Raw genomic sequence first — 19920 nt, 5'->3', positions numbered from 1 at the left:
ATGGCTTGCATTTAAAATGTTACTTGGTAGTTGGTTGGCTTTTGCAACACTGTAACCTGACATCATGTTCTGTCATCTGCAGCTCATGAAACATAGTATTTTAAAAGGCAACTTTTATTCCGAAAATACAAAGAGAAGTATAGAATTTCCCCAGCTGGAAAATAGGTGAATAATTTATTGTTCAAAAATAAGCTCATTGTATCTTCAATTGAAACCATTCTTATTTAAAATCAAACGTTCTCATACTTTGCATTAAAGTTTCGTACCAAAAGATGAATCTGCTTTTCTGGGAGCAAAAGTGATATCGAATTGGTGCAGACCTGTTGCAAAGTCTATGTTGCAACCTAAAGTTTTATTACATTGCTAAAATTATCAGTAGACCTGGTGGTGTTTTTTTTCTTTCTTTAATTATGTGCTGTTCTGTTTACAAATGTAAATAGTTCCTTTGTCAAGTATGGCAGCCAAAACTACTAGACAGCTCTGAGCAAAAATTGCAGTAGATAGAAATGCTCCATGTGAATTCTGTCTGGGACGAACATTACTGTGGTTTAGATTCAAATCAAGCTTACTTTAATGAAAACGAACAGCCAGACAAAGTGTGGTTATTCTTCTCCCTCCTCTTCCTCTTCATATGAATCAAGGCCCACCTCTTCGTAATCTTTCTCCAGGGCGGCCATGTCTTCACGAGCTTCAGAGAACTCCCCTTCTTCCATCCCTTCCCCAACATACCAGTGCACGAAGGCCCGCTTGGCATACATCAGATCAAACTTGTGGTCCAGGCGGGCCCAGGCCTCGGCAATGGCCGTGGTGTTGCTCAGCATGCAGACCGCCCGCTGAACCTTGGCTAGGTCTCCCCCAGGAACTGCAGTGGGAGGCTGGTAGTTGATGCCCACTTTAAAGCCGGTAGGACACCAGTCTACAAACTGGATGCTGCGCTTGGTCTTAATGTGAGCAATGGCAGCATTGACATCTTTGGGTACCACATCCCCCCGATACAAAAGGCAGCAGGCCATGTATTTGCCATGGCGGGGGTCACACTTCACCATCTGGTTAGCAGGCTCGAAGCAAGCATTGGTGATCTCGGCCACAGAAAGCTGCTCGTGGTAGGCCTTCTCTGCAGAGATGACCGGAGCGTAGGTAGCCAGAGGGAAGTGGATACGAGGGTAGGGCACCAGATTGGTCTGGAACTCTGTCAGGTCTACGTTCAGAGCCCCATCAAAGCGCAGCGAGGCAGTGATGGAGGACACAATCTGGCTGATAAGGCGGTTGAGGTTTGTGTAAGTTGGCCGCTCAATGTCCAGATTCCTTCGGCAGATATCGTATATGGCTTCGTTGTCCACCATGAAAGCACAATCTGAGTGCTCGAGGGTGGTGTGTGTGGTGAGGATCGAGTTGTAGGGCTCCACCACAGCCGTGGAGACCTGTGGAGCTGGGTAAATAGCAAATTCTAATTTGGATTTCTTGCCATAATCGACAGAGAGACGTTCCATCAGCAAGGAAGTAAATCCGGAGCCAGTTCCTCCTCCAAAGCTGTGAAAGACCAGAAATCCTTGGAGTCCTGTACATTGGTCAGCCTGTGAAAAAGAAATTATCACTCATCTCTTTGTATCTCTTAGGTTACAATGCAAAGTATTAATCCTTTCTGGAAAATCTGAACAAGAAAACCCATTCCACTGTTTTGTTTACAGTGGTACCTCTACCTAAGAACACCTCTACTTAAGAACTTTAGACAAGAACCGGGTGTTCAAGATTTTTTTTGCCTTTTCTCAAGAACCATTTTCTACTTACAAACCCAAGCCTCCAAAACTCTAACAGGAAATGGCAGGGAGAAGCCTCCCTGGGGCCTCTAGGAATCTCCTGGGAGGAAACAGGGCTAGAAAAGGTGGGGAGAAGCCTCCGTGGGGCCTCTCTAGGAATCTCCTGGGAGGAAACAGGGCTAGAAAAGGTGGAGAGAAGCCTCCGGGGGCGCCTCCCTAGGAATCTCCTGGGAGGAAACAGGACCAGAAAAGGTGGGGAGAAGCCTCCGAGGGGCCTCCCTAGGAATCTCCTGGGAGGAAACAGGACCGGAAAAGGTGGGGAGAAGCCTCCGAGGGGCCTCCCTAGGAATCTCCTGGGAGGAAACAGGACCGGAAAAGGTGGGGAGAAGCCTCCGAGGGGCATCCCTAGGAATCTCCTGGGAGGAAACAGGACCGGAAAAGGTGGGGAGAAGCCTCCGAGGGGCCTCCCTAGAAATCTCCTGGGAGGAAACAGGACCGGAAAAGGTGGGGAGAAGTCTCCGAGGGGCCTCCCTAGGAATCTCCTGGGAGGAAATAGGGCCTTTACCCTCCCTGTGGTTTCCCCATTTGCACGCATTATTTGCTTTTACATTGATTCCTATGGGGGAAAATTAATTCTTCTTACAAACTTTTCTACTTAAGAACCTGGTCACGGAATGAATTAAGTTCATAAGTAGAGGTACCACTGTATTTTCTATAGGTGCCCGTCTCAACCAATCGGTTATTTGGAGGTCATTTTCTTTTGCCTCGGGATATGAGCCTCGAATCATTAACTACAAAGTCTCTTTATACAACCAAGCCAGCCATGGCATCTTTTCTGCTTCATAATTAATTAAGAGCAAGTAATTTTTCAAGGTTAGAAGGCAGCATCTGGTATTACAGTTATGACAACCGATTACACAAGGGAGCAGGGTTGCCTGGAGTGCGATGAAGAAATTCACTAGAATGCATGTGCCAAGTATATCAACTTCACATGCTTCATGTGAGCCTGCGCTTGGTTCCAGGAAGGAAGAGGCGGGGCTTGCCAAGGAGCTGCAACCCCACCCACCCCACATCTCCTTCCTCCCTAGAGATTCAAATAGGCTTCTGACCACAGTTACAAGCAAGAGGGAAAAAAGAACAAGCAAGCAGTGAGCACATGAAGCATGTGCTTGGAAGAGCAAAGGAAACATTTTGAACTGAGAGTGGTTTCTTAGGGATTAGTCTTTAAATCCAGAGCAAGGTTATTCCTATCATATTATTATTATTATTATTATTATTATTATTATTATTATTAATTGGATTTGTATGCCGCCCCTCTCTGCAGACTCGGGGCGGCTAACAACAATGATAAAAACAGCATGTAACAATCCAATTTAATAAAACAACTAAAAACCCTTATTATAAAAACCAAACATACAAACATACCATGCATAACTTGTAATGGCCTAGGGGGAAGGAATATCTTAACTCCCCCATGCCTGGCGATAAAGGTGGGTCTTGAGTAATTTGCAAAAGACAAGGAGGGTGGGGGCCGTTCTAATCTCTGGGGGGAGTTGATTCCAGAGGGCCAGGGCCGCCACAGAGAAGGCTCTTCCCCTGGGGCCCGCCAAATGACATTGTTTGGTTGACGGGACCCGGAAAATGCCAACTCTGTGGGACCTTATCAGCCGCTGGGATTCGTGCGGTTTCCTTATCGGCATCAGTGGGAAGGAGTTCTGGGACACTGATGAATAGAGGGAGGATGGGTAGAGCAAGGCAGGGACAGGAAAGGTTTAGGCCCCAAAGCAGTGTTTTCCAACCATGGCAACTTTAAGCTCTGTGCAGAATTCTGGGAGTTGGAGTTCACATCTTTAAAAGTTGCTGAGATTGAAGAACACTGGCCTAAAAGAATAATGAGTGACCGAGACAAAATTACAATTGGGGAACATCACATAGAGTAACAGTGATTAGAATCAGGAAGAAAGATTATTCTTTGTGTTCAGAAGGACATAAAAAGATAAGAATAGATAAAGGAAGAGTTCTGAATTTCGCATTCATTTGTAATGCATTCAGCATCCTCAACTTCTAAAGCCCAGCAATGTGAATGAATGGAATAATGAAATGAAATACAGCTACCCACCCTCTAAAGTGTAAAATAGCAAAATTGGCTCTTCTGTGACATGTGGACTTCAATTCCCAGAATTCCTGAGCTAGAACGATTGGCTCGGGAATTCTGGGAGTTGAAGTCTGCAAGTCGTAGAAAATCCAACTTTGCCTACCCCTGGCTTAGAATTATCCAGAAAGTGCATAAATAACGCACAGCCATCCTGGACCACAAGACCCTGCTATCCCAACATCTCTACCAGTCTCAGATACAGTCCCTTCCATTCCTCCAAAAAAAAAATATCTGTATTCCACCCCCCACCCCCCGCTTCGTCCTGCATTGCAGTTATTACCAGTTTGCGAATCCTGTCCAACACCAAGTCAATGATCTCCTTGCCAATGGTGTAATGTCCACGGGCATAGTTGTTAGCAGCATCTTCCTTTCCCGTGATTAGCTGCTCTGGATGGAAGAGCTGGCGATAAGTGCCAGTACGTATCTCATCTGGAAAAGGTTAAGAGGATGGTAATACAAAGTTTATTACAGTGTATTGTATACTTTCAAGCAGACATCTAACAAACTGGAGAATTCCACAAGACATCTAAGGAAGGACACTTCAGTACAGCCAAAATCTTGCAGGAGCTTAAGACCCAGAGAACTTATGGGCTTCTCATTCTAGGACAGAACCACTTTATCAGGAGGCTATTTTACTGAGCCTACTGATAAAGACTTAGACTTATATATTGCTTCATGGTGCTTTTTACAGCTCTCTCTAAGCCAGTGTTTCCCAACCTTGGCAACTTGAAGATATCTGGACTTCAACTCCCAGAAGTCCCCAGCCAGCATTTGCTGGTGGGGAATTCTGGGAGTTGAAGTCCAAATATCTTCAAGTTGCCAAGGTTGGGAAACACTGCTCTAAGCAGTTTACAGAATCGGCATATTGCCTCCAATAATCTGTGTCCTCATTTTACCCATCTCGGAAGGATGGAAAGCTGAGTCAACCTTGAGCCGGTGGTAAGATTTGAACTGCTGAACTACAGCTAGCACTTAGCTGCAGTGCTGAACTCTAACCATTGCACCACCCCGGCTCTTTCAATTTTAAAGGTCTCTGTAGGAACTGAACAAGGAGTTTGCAAGTTAAGTCTCTTCTCCCATAGGAGTCATTCTGGGTACAGTAGACCCCATACATGTAAGGAAGAATTGGAAAAGAACCTACCTAAGAAATTCAGATTAAAAGCACATGTTCTGTTCCATCTAAAGAAGAACTGAATGAATCCGAGCGTATTTGAGAAGAGCTGCTGCTCTTGTCTTCTGTTTATTTATTTGTTACACTTATATGCCACTCCTCTCCGAGGACTTCTAGGTGTCTTAAGAGTCACAAATTTCCATAGATTTACTCACCAATCACAGTGGGTTCCAAGTCCACAAAGACAGCCCGTGGCACATGCTTCCCAGCACCAGTTTCACAGAAGAACGTAGTAAATGAGTCATCTCCACCACCAATGGCCTTATCACTTGGCATCTGTCCATCCGGCTGAATCCCGTGTTCCAGGCAATACAGTTCCCAGCACGTATTGCCCATCTGCACGCCAGCTTGGCCGACATGGACAGAGATACACTCGCGCTACAGAGGGAAGAGAAAGTTGACTTCTCAGAGTGGTATCACAAGCAAGGCATCCAGCTGTGAGTTCGACAGAGCTAAAATATAGCATCTTGTGTACCATTACTGGTGGAAGGAGTTTAACCAGGCCATTAGCTCAAATTGGTATTCTTATTTATTTATTTGATTTTTTTAATGCCGCCCTTCTCCTTAGACTCAGGGTGATTAGATTAGATTAGATTTATTGGATTTATATGCCGCCCTTCTCCGCAAACTCGGGGCGGCTCACAACAATAATAAAAATAGTACATAATAACAAATCCAATGCCCACCAATCTAATTACAGTTTAAAATTAATAAATTCATAAAACAATCCCAATGTATATAAAAACAGACACACAGTCAATCAATCAATGGCAAAACAACATGGGCAAGGGGGAGATGTTTAGTTCCCCCATGCCTGATGGCAGAGGTGGGTCTTAAGGAGTTTACGAAAGGCAGGGAGGGTGGGGGCAATCCTAATCTCAGGGGGGAGCTGGTTCCAGAGGGTCGGGGCCCCCACAGAGAAGGCTTTTCCCCTGGGTCCCGCCAGACGGCATTGTTTTGTTGACGGGACCCGGAGAAGGCCGACTCTGTGGGACCTAACCGGTCGCTGGGATTCGTGTGGCAGGAGGCGGTCCCAAAGATATTCTGGTCCGGTGCCATGAAGGGCTTTGTAGGTCATAACCAACACTTTGAATTGTGACCGGAAACTGATCGGCAACCAATGCAGACTGCGGAGTGTTGGAGTGATATGGGCATACTTAGAGACGCCCATAATTGCTCTCGCAGCTGCATTCTGCACGATCTGAAGTTTCCGAACACTTTTCAAAGGTAGCCCCATGTAGAGAGCGTTACAGTAGTCGAGCCTCGAGGTGATGAGGGCATGAGTGACTGTGAGCAATGACTCCCGGTCCAAATAGGGCCGCAACTGGCGCACCAGGCGAACCTGGGCAAACGCCCCCCTCGCCACAGCTGAAAGGTGTTTCTCTAATGTGAGCTGTGGATCGAGGAGGACGCCCAAGTTGCGGACCCTCTCTGAGAGGGTCAATAATTCCCCCCCCAGGGTAATGGATGGACAGATAGAATTGTCCTTGGGAGGCAAAACTCACAGCCACTCCGTCTTGTCTGGGTTGAGTTTGAGTTTGTTGACACCCATCCAGGCCCCAACAGCCTCCAGGCACCGGCACATTACTTCCACTGCTTTGTTGACTGGACATGGGGTGGAGATGTACAACTGGGTATCATCGGCGTATTGATGATACCTCACTCCATGCCCTTGGATGATCTCACCCAGCGGTTTCATGTAGATATTAAATAGCAGGGGGGAGAGGACCGACCCCTGAGGCACCCCACAAGGGAGAAACCTAGAGGTCGACCTCTGACCCCCCACTAACACCGACTGCGACCGACCGGAGAGGTAGGAGGAGAACCACTGAAGAACAGTGCCTCCCACTCCCAACCCCTCCAGCCGGCGCAGAAGGATACCATGGTCGATGGTATCGAAAGCCGCTGAGAGGTCAAGGAGCACCAGGACAGAGGACAAGCCCCTGTCCCGGGCCCGCCAGAGATCATCCATCAACGTGACCAAAGCAGTTTCCGTGCTGTAGCCGGGCCTGAATCCAGACTGTTGAGGACCTAGATAATCGGCTTCTTCCAAGGACCGCTGGAGTTGGAGTGCCACCACCTTCTCAACAACCTTCCCCATGAAGGGAAGGTTGGAGACTGGACGGTAGTTATTAAGCATGGCTGGGTCCAGGGAAGGCTTCTTGAGGAGTGCCTCCTTATAAAGGGGCGGGTGGCTTACAAGATGTTAGCAATAACACTTTTTAACAGAGCCAGCATATTGCCCCCAAACAATCTGGGTCCTCATTTTACCCACCTCGGAAGGATGGAAGGCTGAGTCAACCTTGAGCCAGTGGTGAGATTTGAACTGCTGACCTGCAGTACTGCACTCTACCCACTGCATCACCTCGGTTCATTATGGGTTGCATAAGATTAATAAGATTAATGATTTTCTTTTCATTTTTGAGAATGAGATACCAGGGATATTTCATTTGGAATTTTAATGAACACTACATCCGTATCAAACCTGTACAGTAATACCTCATGATACGAACTTAATTGGTGCAAGGAGGAGGTTCGTTAGACGAAAGGTTCGTAAGACGAAACATTGTTTCCCATAGGAAACAATGTAAAGTCAATTAATCCGTGCAACAACAACAAAAACCCGCAAAAAAAACGCTGCCGCCCGGCTGTCACCTTTTAAAACAGCCTGGGGGCTTCGGCATTGGGAGGCTGCTGAGAAGCCCCCCGGCTGTTTTAAAAGGTGAAAGCCGGGCGGCGGGGCTTCTCAGCGAAAGTTCGGGTTTGGGAGGCTGCTTTGAGGAGGCGGGGAAGCCTCTTGCAGCAGCTGCCACAGCCGCCGGCTTCCCCGCCGCTCGCCCGCCGAGGATGTTGACCTGCTGCCTCGCAGGGAAGCTGGGCAAGAGCGATCTTCTGCCGGCCATGGGCGAGCGGCGGGGAGTTGCCCATGGCCGGCAGAAGATCGCTCTTGCCCGGCTTCACCGCGAGGCATCAGGTCAGCAAGAGCGATCTTCTGCCGGCCATGGGTGACTCCCCGCCGCTCGCATTGGGGTGGGGGGGCTGGGTTTCAGCTTTCCATCCATCCACGTCACTTCGCCGCTAAATCGTGTGGCAGCAAACATGCTTTGGGGGTTTGGCTGGGGGGGAGGGAGTTAGGAAGGTCCTACTTCTCCCCCCCCAGCCAAAACCCCAAAGCATGTTTGCTGCCACACGATTTAGCGGCGAAGTGACGTGAAGGGATGGAAAGCTGAAACAGCCCGGTTTCAGCTCCCCATTCCTCCACGTCACTTCGCTCCTGTCCTGGCTAAATCGTGTGGCAGCAAACAGGCTTTGGGGTTTTGGCTGGGGGGGAGAAGTAGGACTTTCCAGCAGCCTCCGAATGCCGAACGCGGAAGTTCGGGTTTGTTCGGCTTCGGGAGGCTGCTGGAAAGCCGCCCGGCTGTTTTAAAAGGTGACCGCTGGGCTGGGGGGCTTCCCAGCAACCTCCCGAACCCCGAACCCGTGTTCGGGGGGGTGCTGGCAAGCCCCCCAGGCCGGCTGCGACCTTTTAAAACAGCCGCGCCGCTTCCCATCTGTCTCCTGAAGCTGAACGAGGAAGTTCGGCTTTGCCGTTCGGCTTCAGGAGACAGATGGGAAGCGGCGCGGCTCTTTTAAAAGGTCGCAGCCGGCCTGGGGGGCTTCCCAGCACCCCCCCGAACCGCGAACTTGTGCCGAACCTCTGGGTTCGGGGGGGTGCTGGGAAGCCCCGCCGCCCGGCTGTCACCTTTTAAAACAGCCGTGCGGCTTCCCAGCAGTCTCCGAACACCGGTTCGTAACTCGAAAAAAGTTCGTAAGAAGAGGCAAAAATTTTCTGAACCCCGGGTTCGTATCACGAGTTGTTCGTAAGACGAGGGGTTCGTATCTTGAGGTATCACTGTATTTGGAATGGAATTGTTTCTAAACCTATTGAACAAGGGACCAATAACAATGCACTGTAAGAGATTAAAAATGCAGCTTAGCTGCCCATGAACCTCTGCGATTACAAGTTATAGTAATAGTACTTAATACCAAAGTGACTTTTTGGAAAGGAAAAAATAAGCCTGAGTTATACAATTACATCAAGGAGCTTAGGTGACCATTTCAAAGTGAAATGGTGGCAGTTCCTGAAGTCAGCAAAACAGGAAGCAGAGTTACGAAATCTGTTGCATACAAAGCCACAAGGAACTTTGTACAAACTGCCAGCCTGTGCACTTCCATGCCTTCCACTTCATATGTGCAAATAGAATTTCCTTTTCACACCTACACATTTATAGTCTATAAAATGCATAAAAACTTTGCCGGCAAGTTCATCTCCCACATTATACATAGAACACAAATTTATTAAATTTAAATTAAATCCCCCCATCTCTCAGATACACTGGCAACACCCAAACTAAGAAAACATGTTAGGGCACATCATCTTCCCTCTCCCTAAGGCAAGGGTGGGAAGCTTATGGTCGTCCAGATGTTGCAGAACTTATCATTTGCTGCTGAGAGTTATAGCTCAGCAAGATCTGGATTATTCTCTCTGAAATCCAAATTTAAGTTTACATTTCCTACCCAAGTAAGTCAAAACAGGTGATGTTCACTGCAACAGGTTTCAGTTCAGAAGTTCAGAAAAAAGCTGCATTAATGGCAAAGCTCATTGGAGCTCAATCAAGAAAGAAATACGAAAAATGAAAAAGGAACCCCATTATTCATCATTTCCCTAAAGACATTGAGGTCTAAAAGCCAATACAGACAAGCTTCCCTGAAGAATTAATTGCAGCCCTGACACCTCAAATCCACTACACTGTGGAACAAAGCAGACAAGGTGGGAAAAGCCAAATAGATATTACCCCAAAGATTTTAGAGGTTATATTTGAAATATAAATATATAAATATAAAATATATAAAAATAGCTGCAGAAGAAATATAAAAGAAATATAAAAATAAAAGAAATAGTATAAAAATATTTGCCAAATAGGCCTGCTGGAGTACTATAATAATAATAATAATAATAATAATAATAATAATAATAATCATCATCATCATCATCATCATCACCATCATCATCATCATCACAATAACAACAACAACAACAAGTTGGAAGGGACCTTATAGGTCTTCTGAGCCAACCCCCTATTTAGGCAGGAAATGCTACACTACTCCACTTTGTCCATGGAGTTGGTAACCTCCTTTGTGAGGCCATTAAAGTAAGGTACTGAATAAACCAGAGCACATACAACACTGTTTTTAAGTAAAAATGGTTAATTCCAAAATGGCCATGTTATCCATCTTTCCAAGGAGAAGGGGTAAGTTTAGAGTAAGTAATACTTAGATAGAAACGGTCTGGTTCAGGATTAGGCAAAGTTGGCTCTTCTATGACATGTGGACTTCAACTCCCAGAATTCCTGAGCTAGCATGACTGGTTCAGGAATTCTGGGAGTTGAAATCCTTAAGTCATAAAAGAGCTAACTTTGCCTACCCCCTGGTCTGGTTTAATTTTTTTTAAATGAAGAGAAATTTTAATCCCAAGGAGAGGTAGCATCTAAATACTGTATGTGAATAGGGTGCTATCTCTGTATGGAATCTTACTTATAGTTTTAAAACTAGGCACTACCACCGAAATGGTAAACCATGTTTATATTTAGGCTGCAAATATACATTGTGGGACAAGTTGTGTTTCTTCATAGTGGCAATTTATTCATACTTACAGAGAATGAGGCCTAAAACCCTATCAGATTATATCCTACCCAGAACCCTCTTCAGTGGATCCCTGGTAGTGGGTAAAATCAAGCAAACTTGACTAGAGGATGCAGATTCCAGAAGGAACATAACCTTGGACAGATGTTTCCTTAACCAGTAAAACATTGTTGACTGGTTAAGGAGTTGCAATCCTAACACACACAGAGAATGCTACGTGGATCAATGGTGTTCCACAGCTCCACTATACTCTTTTACAGCTCCCTTATAGAATCCATACAGAATCATAAAAGCAAGCACACACGATCACAAGGACAAGCCAGTAAGCCATTGCTGAAGGGAGAAAAAAACCAGATTGACGTAATGATAGATTGATATTCTTGTCCCAAATGAGTGACATAATTGCCCCATAAAAATGTATGCTAGTTTTGCCTGTATAAGCAACTCCCTCTCTCCCCCATCACACAGCATCTTTCATTCAGTCTATTCAAGGCACAATTTACCCAAGAGAGCATTCTCAAGCTATTTATACTGTACATTAAAAGCTTAAACTAAGTAGTGTAGTACAGGGATAAAACCAGAGGCAATATGAATCCATATGAAAATTAATTCTTGGCCAGTCTCAACTCCACAGAAGTAAAATATTACAGAGTTTTGTGATAGAGTAAAATAGTACAATAAATTAAATTAAACTTGGAAATAAAATCAACTTTAGATTTCCCAATCCCTCCCAGGCCTGTTAACTAAATGAAACAGACATTTATTTCAAGTGGGGGGAGGGGAGGGCTTAGGAACTCTTACACAAGGTAATGAAATCCTATTAAACTCAATAGCAGGTGATTCTATTTAAAAATGATAGTGTATATAATATCTTCATTCCTTGCAGAATAAAAAGGAAAAAGATAATACCTTATTTTTTTAGCTTGTGGATTCACTGAATGTTACCAGGGACCACACAGGAAAGACATGTTTGATAAAATGTGATATATCATTTTAAGGCTGTTACTGATTAATGAAGTGTTTTATTAGCTGCAGATTATTTGTTCTGTACTGTATTCACCTATCAGTTTGCCATGCTCTATAACCATGGTTTTGTTCCCCTCCCCATTGAAACCCCCAATTCCTAACAGCATCCATAACCAATGCTGACAAATCCAACTGTACAAGCACTATGCGTCATCAAAATTCAGAGAACTGTGACAGGGAATAGTCCCTCAATACAAATTCTTAAAGTCAAATTTAATCTTTGCTAGATGACCTTGAGCAACTTCTTACCCTCAGTTCCTCGTATGGAAATACTGGCCTATCATGCTCAGCCCATAAATAAAAAGAATTACTGAATGACATCTCCAGAAATACTTGCACCACCGAATACGAATGTACCCACCAACATATTTAGGATTCTGCAAGCTTTCCGATTTGAATGTTATATGAATGCAGACAATACAGGTAAATGGCTTACCTGTATTTAGTGTTTAGTTCATTTAGTGACCAAAGTTACAATGGCCTTGAAAAAATGTTACTTATGACCATTTTCTTCTTCCTTTGCAAGATCCCCATGGTCATCAGCCTCAGTGGTGCAGTGGTTAGAGTGCAGTACTGCAAGCTACTTCTGCTGATCAGCTACGAGCAGTTTGTCAGATCGAATCTCATCAGGCTCAAGGTTCACTCAGCCTTCTGTCCTTCCAAGGTCGGTAAAATGAGGACCCAGATTGTTGGGGGCAATATGCTTACTCTCTGTAAACTGCTTAGAGAGGGCTATTAAGCACTGTGAAGCGGTATATAAGTCTAAATGCTATTGCTATGTGACCATTCAGATGCCCTTTCTCAAGGTCATGCAATCTCCCTTTTTACAACCTTCAAATTCAATGGGAAAGCCAGATTCTTATCCTCAACTGCAGCGATTCGCATAAAAACTGTGGCAGGAAATGTCTTAAAAATGGAGCTTAGCAAATTTCCCCTACAACAGAAATAATGGGCACAAGGGTGGTTGTAAGTTGAGGGTCACCGACAGTGACAAAGCTAGTTGGATGACTTGGTTAAAGGTTTCCCCCATACCTGCGTACTAATCATTTCCGGATCTAGGGGGCGGTGCTCACTTCCTTTTCAAAGCCGAGGAGGCAGCGCTGTCCAAAGACGTCTCCCTAGTTGTGTGGTGGGCCCAAGATTGAATGTGGAAGGCGCACGGAGCGCTGCAACCTTCCCTACCAAAGTGGTCCCTATTTATATTTGTTACGTCCTTTTTGAACCGCTATCTTGGCAAGAAGCCGAGACAAGTAACAGGAGCTCCCTCACGTTACGTTGAGTCTCCTTATAGGATGACTTCGCACGCTATAAATCCAGTCAGCTGTACTTTATCCAGCAAAACTGGAACAGCTTCCCTGCGGAGGTTGTGAGCGCTCCAATACTTGAAAGACTTTCTTTTTTTAATTTTTTTAATTGATTTTTAATTTCAAGACAAGGACACATACAAAAACACATAACATAAAAAAGGAGCCCAGAGTGCTCCATACTTTTCAGAAGTCTAAGAAGTTTAAGTACAAGTCTTGTAGATCATATTAAGAAAAGGTAATACAGAGAGATAGTAAAAGGAAGAAAAAAAGTATGAACTATCACTAATTACTATTTACAAAAGTTCACCTATAGTCCCAAATGGTCTAGGGTAGAGATAGACAAAGTTGGCTCTTCTATGACATTTGGATTTCAACTCCCAGAATTCCTGACCTTGGCATGATTGGCTCAGGAATTCTGGGAGTTGAAGTCCACATGTCATAGAAGAGCCAACTTTGCCTACCCCTGGTCTAGGGACTCCTGCATGAGGGGGGGGAAAAGGAAAATTGGACTACATGATGTACAAGGTCCATTCCAACTCTAATACACACACACACACACACACACACACACAAATAAATAAATAAATAACCCCCACGAAATATCCTTAGAGGCCCCTCGATGCTTAGAACGAGTTCAGTGAGTTTTGCCTTGTAGCAAAAGCCTCCTCGCCAACGATACAGGTAAAGGGAAGTAATTTTGGGCAAGAAATTTATCGTGAGGCCGGCCGACCAGGGAGCCGAAGGCGCCCCGGGAGCAACTCTTCAACGGGCGCGTAATAATCGTACTTTTTCCTTCCGAGATTCGAATCAAAAGCCTGCAGTTGGCTAATTGGCTAAGCAAAACCAAGTATTAAAAAAAAAAAAAACGCCTTCCGCTTTCCACACCTCATTCGCTCAGATTCGTAAGTGACGCAGTTTAAAAAAAAAACACATGCAAAAAAAAAAACCCGCCCCAGCCTACAGGGAACTGGCTCCCGGAGCTGGGAGAACGAGTCTACTCATTGGAAAAAACTATAGGTGAACACACACACCCCTCACGCCCCGTCCGTAGAGCCTCCCTCGGGGCGGGTGGGGGTGTCTGCTTCCCGCTCGCTGAGCCTGGGCTACCTAAATATAGGACACCCTTTCTCAAAGTACAGATCCACACGCGGGCACGCACATCCCGGCCGACCAAATGAAACGGGAGAGGCAATTACCTACTTTGGACAGAAGCCCGGCTTGGGGGGGGGCAGCTATTTCCAGCTCCAGGATTTCGCTGTGGAAGCCGATCGGGGGGGGGGGGGGGAGCGCCAGCAGCCCCGATGCTCTTTTCTTTCCACCTGCCTATTAATAACCTCTTATTTCCGCCCCCCCCACACACACACTATCGGCGAGCAATGCAGAATCGGGGTGGGGTGGCCAAGATTGAGGAATATCTGGCCCCCCTCCCCGGGTCACGAGTCTGCCGAACGACGGACCGAGTCCTGAGTCCTTTTTGGAGAAGGGCGGGTTATAAAGCTAAGTAATTAAATTAAATTCTTTCCCCGCTCTCTTTTACCAACCAGGGCAGGGCTTGGAAGCGCCTTTCTCTCCCCCCCCCCCCGCGCCTCAACTTCGCTCGGTTCCTTGCCAAGCAGCAACCTGCGCCTCAAGCCCAGCTGTTCCTGCTCGTTGCACCCAATGCGCGCCCATTATAGCGAGGAGAAACGGCGAGCGCGCAAAAACTCCTAGCGGAGAGAGAGGCCCGCGCCTCTTTCGCCTTCACTTCTCTTGCCACGCGGGGTTTGAAAAATGCACTTTTTTTTTTTGCTCTCCTCATGCGGGTCGGGTGGGCCATTCCTCCGCAGGTGAGGCGGGCCAAAACACCTTCACCTTGACCGGAGAGCGGAAAAAGTCAAAAGCGCGCCGAGTTTGTTCCCGGACGGGCGCAGTCCCACCCTGAAAGCGCGCGCCAGCTCCCACGCGGGCGACCTAAGGACGCGTGTCCGGTTCGATAGCGCGGGAAGGCTTGCTACAGTAGTAGCACCCGGGACGCTTAGGCCCAACTTGGGCCGCCTAATAGCGCACGCGCGCGCACACACCAACACACACCGCCGCCTTACCATGATGTGTATGTAAAGTGTGGCGAAGGGGGGATGGGGGCTGAAATCTCACGCTGAGTCGGTGCGACGAAACCTCGGTGAGAAGCAGCTACGCCTTGGTGCAACTCGCTCTACCGCAGTGGCCTTATAAAGGAGGGGGGCGGGCAGCCCTGACAGAAAGAGGCGTGCCTGACAGAAAGGTCGCTCCTCCTGAGCCTTTTCGTGGTGAACGGGCGACGCGGCCCTTAGGAAGGAGGCGCTCGTTTCTTGACTGGAAGGCCAAGCTCGGACGGCCGCCTGTTGGCGCCAACAGCTTCTCCTCCTCCCCCTTCAGTTTTGATGGAGGACACGCAACTTTAAAGAAACGCTGCCAAGCCCTCTTTCCTTCTCTGTGGTAGCAATTCAGTGTTTGTGTGTGGGGGCTCTTTTCCTCCCCGTCCTCCTTTACTTTTATACCAGATGGTTTGTTCTATGAATCTCCATAGCAGAAGAGAAGCGAGAAGAACATTAATAGCAGAAGAGAAGCGAGCACTCTGCAAAGCCAGAGCTGCAAATGCTGCGGCAATGGTGCCCACACACATGTCTACCTAGCGTGTGGCAGAATGTTTCGTACATGTATAGACCTTACCAACCACCTGTGGACACATTGCATACAGCCTGTAACCCCTTAGATGTCAAGGTCCTCTTCGAACACGATGGATGAACATCACCACTAGGATTTAAAGAGGATGAGAATAGCTATTAGCAGAAATCTGCAGAAGATTTATGACAGACATATTTTGCATCCTGTAAAACCTGATGTAATTATTGGGTAACATATTCCAATTCTGTACTCCCATTTTTTTTCATTTTTGGTATTAATAAGTTGTTCTGTCTCGGTTTAAAACTTTCAGTAATATTCAATAACTGAAGTTTCAGAGGTAGGGAAGGTTTCAGGGTCATACAAGATATAGAATATACAGTGCTCAAAAAAAAATAAAGGGAACACTTAAACAACACAATATAACTCCAATATAAATTAATATATTTATATTAAAATAAATCAAACTTCTGTGAAATCTAACTGTCCACAACACTGATTGACAATCAATTTCCCATGCTGTTGTGCACATTCAACTTTGTACAGAACAAAGTATTCAGTGAGAATATTTCATTCATTCAGATCTAGGATGTGTTCTTTGAGTGTTCCCTTTGTTTATTTTTTGAGCAGTATATTTTAATGATATGCATTTTCATTTAGCTTTGTAAGTAAGCTGTTTTTCTTCCCCCCCACCTAAAACTATTTCTTTTCTTTCTAAGTATATTGTTTCAGGAGTTTTGAAAGTTTCATTACTGTACTTAACTGATAAACAGTAATGATCTCACTAGTTAATATTTCTTCGGACACATACACAGGTATTGCCAGCCAGCTTGAAACTGGGCTTGCTCTCAAAGTTAGCTTTAAATACACTGCTCAAAAAAAATAAAGGAAACGCTCAAATAACACATCTTAGATCTGAATGAATGAAACATTCTCATTGAATATTTTCTGTACAAAGTACGGAGAGGGCAGCATACAAATCTAATATAATAATAATAATAAAAATAACACAAGAACAGTTTTTTACCGAACGCCATCACTCTACTAAACAAATAATTCCCTCAACACTGTCAGACTTTCTACTAAATCTGAACTTCTATTCTACTAGTTTTTCTCATCATTCCTATCACCCATTTCCTCCCATGTTGACTGTATGACTGTAACTTGTTGCTTATATCCTAAGATTTTTATTAATATTGCTTCTTCATTGCTTATTTGACCCCTATGACAATCATTAAGTGTTGTACCACATGATTCTTGACAAATGTATATTTTATTTTATGTACGCTGAGAGCATATGCACCAAGACAAATTCCTTGTGTGTCCAATCACACTTGGCCAATAAAAATTCTATTCTATTCTATTCTATTCTAATAATAATAGTAATAATAATAGTAATAATAATAGTAATAATAATATTGATTGTCAATCAGTGTTGCTTCCTAAGTGGATAGTTTGATTTCACAAGTTTGATTTACTTGGAGTTATATTGTGTTGTTTAAGTGTTCCCTTTAATTTTTTTGAGCAGTGTACAGTATATAAGGCCTTGGGAACAATATCTGCCAAGGTTGTTTATAAGATACATAGTTTTATATAGCTAAGAACTAATAGCTTGCTGAACAGCTCAGTGGCCCCACTTCAGATACAATGAAAAACAACTCACAGCTACACTGTTGCTTTAGACAGCAATAGAAAGGCTAAAGTGTAAAGTGGTAAACTTGGAGTGCAGCTTTGCATTGTCCTACTTAAAGCTGAATAAAATCTATTCCTAAACTTAAACAGAGGACTACAGCTATGTTTCCAGTTCTTGGATTGTGTTCATAAAATGCTAAATCTATAGTTTATGGAAAAAATGTCTATGCAATTGACTTGGTCCATATATGATATGAAACTGTAAAAAAAAAAACCTGTCCGATCCTCTTTGAATCATCAATATTCAATAAGTATTCACTATCAGCGTTCTGCAAAATGTTTTATTTCTGAATTATTTCCTCCTACTTAGCTTTATTGGATTATCTTGGTTTTAACATTTCTCCGGGTGGAGTCCGGATCTGCACATTGTTCTAAATTATAATGTAGTTCATTTTCTGATTACGTTTATTGCATGGATTCAAACACTCTGCTTTGTAAATCATAGTACTGTATATGACTTATCGTGTTGTATGAACTCGGATAATTCTATGTCTTGACTCCTAGCGATTACATGGGCAAGTCTATGCAGTTTTCTTGGCAGCATTTCCAGAAATATTTGCTACTTCTTGTTTCCAAGGGTTGGGAGAAAATGAATGCCCCAAAGTCATCCAACTAGTTTCACACCTCAAACAGGACTAGAACTCAGGATCTCCAGTGTTATGAATTGGAGATAATTGCTAGTTGAAGGTTTTATCCTGGTTATCTGTTGGAGTGGGGAAATACTCTCTCCTGATTGGTTGTTGGCTGATTAGTTCCCTATAAAAGGAACTATGTTGCCTTTTATGTTGCCTTACAGACAGTAATAAATAGAGAGTTGTTAGAGAGAACTCTGGCCTCACCTCCATTCTTCGCCCAGAACTTAACACTGGCGATGAAGGTGGGATGAAGGAAATGGAGGCTGTAAAGAGCTGATTACTGAAAGATGACTCACTCAGAGCTGAATCGCTGGAACTGTTTTAGAGTTGCTGCCACAGAGGCCTAAATCTAGATTGCCTGGGGCTCATTTGGAAAATGGCTGAATTAGTCTCCTTTGCTCCATACAACCCACCCTCTGAAACATGGGATTCCTACCTTGTTCGTTTTGACTATTTCCTTGAAGCAAATGTCTTTGCTGAAATCACTGACAACAGGAAGAGGGCACTTTTCCTACACTTCTGTGACCCAAAGATCTTTTGAGATGTCCAGCGCTGACTTCACTCTGTTGGCCATTTAGTCTGCACTATGGGACATGCTGCAGAGCAAGGTATGGATTCATTATGCACCCAAACCTTCATGAATCCCACATCGGCACGCCTTTCATCATCAGAATCAGATTGAAGATGAATTTATCAACAAGTATATTGCCCTTCAGAAAGCAGCCCTGTATGGTGAGCTCAGAGACTTAGATAATGCTCTCTTGGACAAAGTTTTCTGCGGCGTGAGGGACTCCAATTGTGACCCTTGTGAAGTTGGACAGTTCTGTCTGCCTTTATGCAGACTATAAATTACATTAAATAAAGTACTACAGCCAAATGCACATCTGGTGCCAGTGGCCCAGTATCCACTGCACTCTTGGTGAGGGTAAGGCCTTTGCTAAATTGGACTTTGACCAGGCCTATCAACAGCTACCAGTTCACAACACCATAGCAGAAGTTCAAATGATTGTTATACATCGAGCAGCATTTATATGTCGATGCCTACAATTTGGGGTGAGCGTAGCACCTGGACTTTTCCAGGGCCTGTTGGAGTATCTCCTGCAAGGCATTCCAAGTGTCGCCCCCTATGTCAATGATATTCTAGTGTCAGCGAACAATAATTCTGTACTCCTTGACCATCTATGAGTGGTACTCACCCATTTCCAGAAAGTTGGCATCAAGGTTAAAAAAGAAAAGTTCAAAATCATTGTTCTCCAGGTAGAGTTCCTTGGCTACTTTATTGATGCCTCTGGGTTAATACATAGGCAAAGGTCCAAGCCATCCAGGAAGTTCCCACACCTAAGAACAAGACCGAACTCCAGGCGTTCTTGGGGCTTTTAAAGTTCTATAGCATTTTCTTGCCACACAAACCTGTAGCTGAGCCTCTCCATCTCTCCATTTGCTCGACAAAAAGATGTCTTGGCCATAGGACTGAAAAGAAGCTGCTGCTTTCTTCACTGTCAAGGAACTTCTACCTTCAAGCAGTACAATGAAAATCTCCCCTCGGTTCTCATCTGCGATGCGTCTCCATTTGGCATTAGCACAATTTTAAGCCACCAATCCCCAGATGGAAGAAAGGCCCTCAATTGCTTTCTTTTCACTGACCTTGTCATTGTCTGAACGAAATTACAGACAAGGTGGCTTTGGCTGCAGCTGCAGGAGACAAACGTTTCCATGAATATATCTATGGCAAATCTATGACCAATCAATCACAAGCCACTACTGGGCCTGCTTGCTGGGGACCGCCAAACACCAAGTTTTGTCCCTTCATATGCTGCAATGTGTTCTTAGCTGCATATAGCTACCAATACTCAGC

General features: G+C 44.8%; 1 protein-coding gene across 1 annotated transcript; it reads right to left on the bottom strand.

The window, feature by feature from the left end:
* Nucleotides 1–96: 96 nt before the first annotated feature.
* On the bottom strand, nucleotides 97–19546 carry LOC139154236 (tubulin alpha chain-like). Its single transcript, XM_070728667.1, is given in 6 exon segments — nucleotides 97–1574; nucleotides 4193–4341; nucleotides 5239–5280; nucleotides 5283–5461; nucleotides 15787–15870; nucleotides 19476–19546. Coding segments are annotated over 6 exon segments (1482 nt in total). The 5' UTR covers nucleotides 19532–19546; the 3' UTR covers nucleotides 97–602.
* Between the last annotated feature and the right edge of the window lie 374 nt (nucleotides 19547–19920).

This window comes from Erythrolamprus reginae, chromosome 1 (genome assembly GCF_031021105.1).
Source record: "Erythrolamprus reginae isolate rEryReg1 chromosome 1, rEryReg1.hap1, whole genome shotgun sequence".
NCBI classification, from domain to species: Eukaryota; Metazoa; Chordata; class Lepidosauria; order Squamata; family Dipsadidae; genus Erythrolamprus; species Erythrolamprus reginae.
This window is presented reverse-complemented; position numbering and strand designations above follow the sequence as displayed.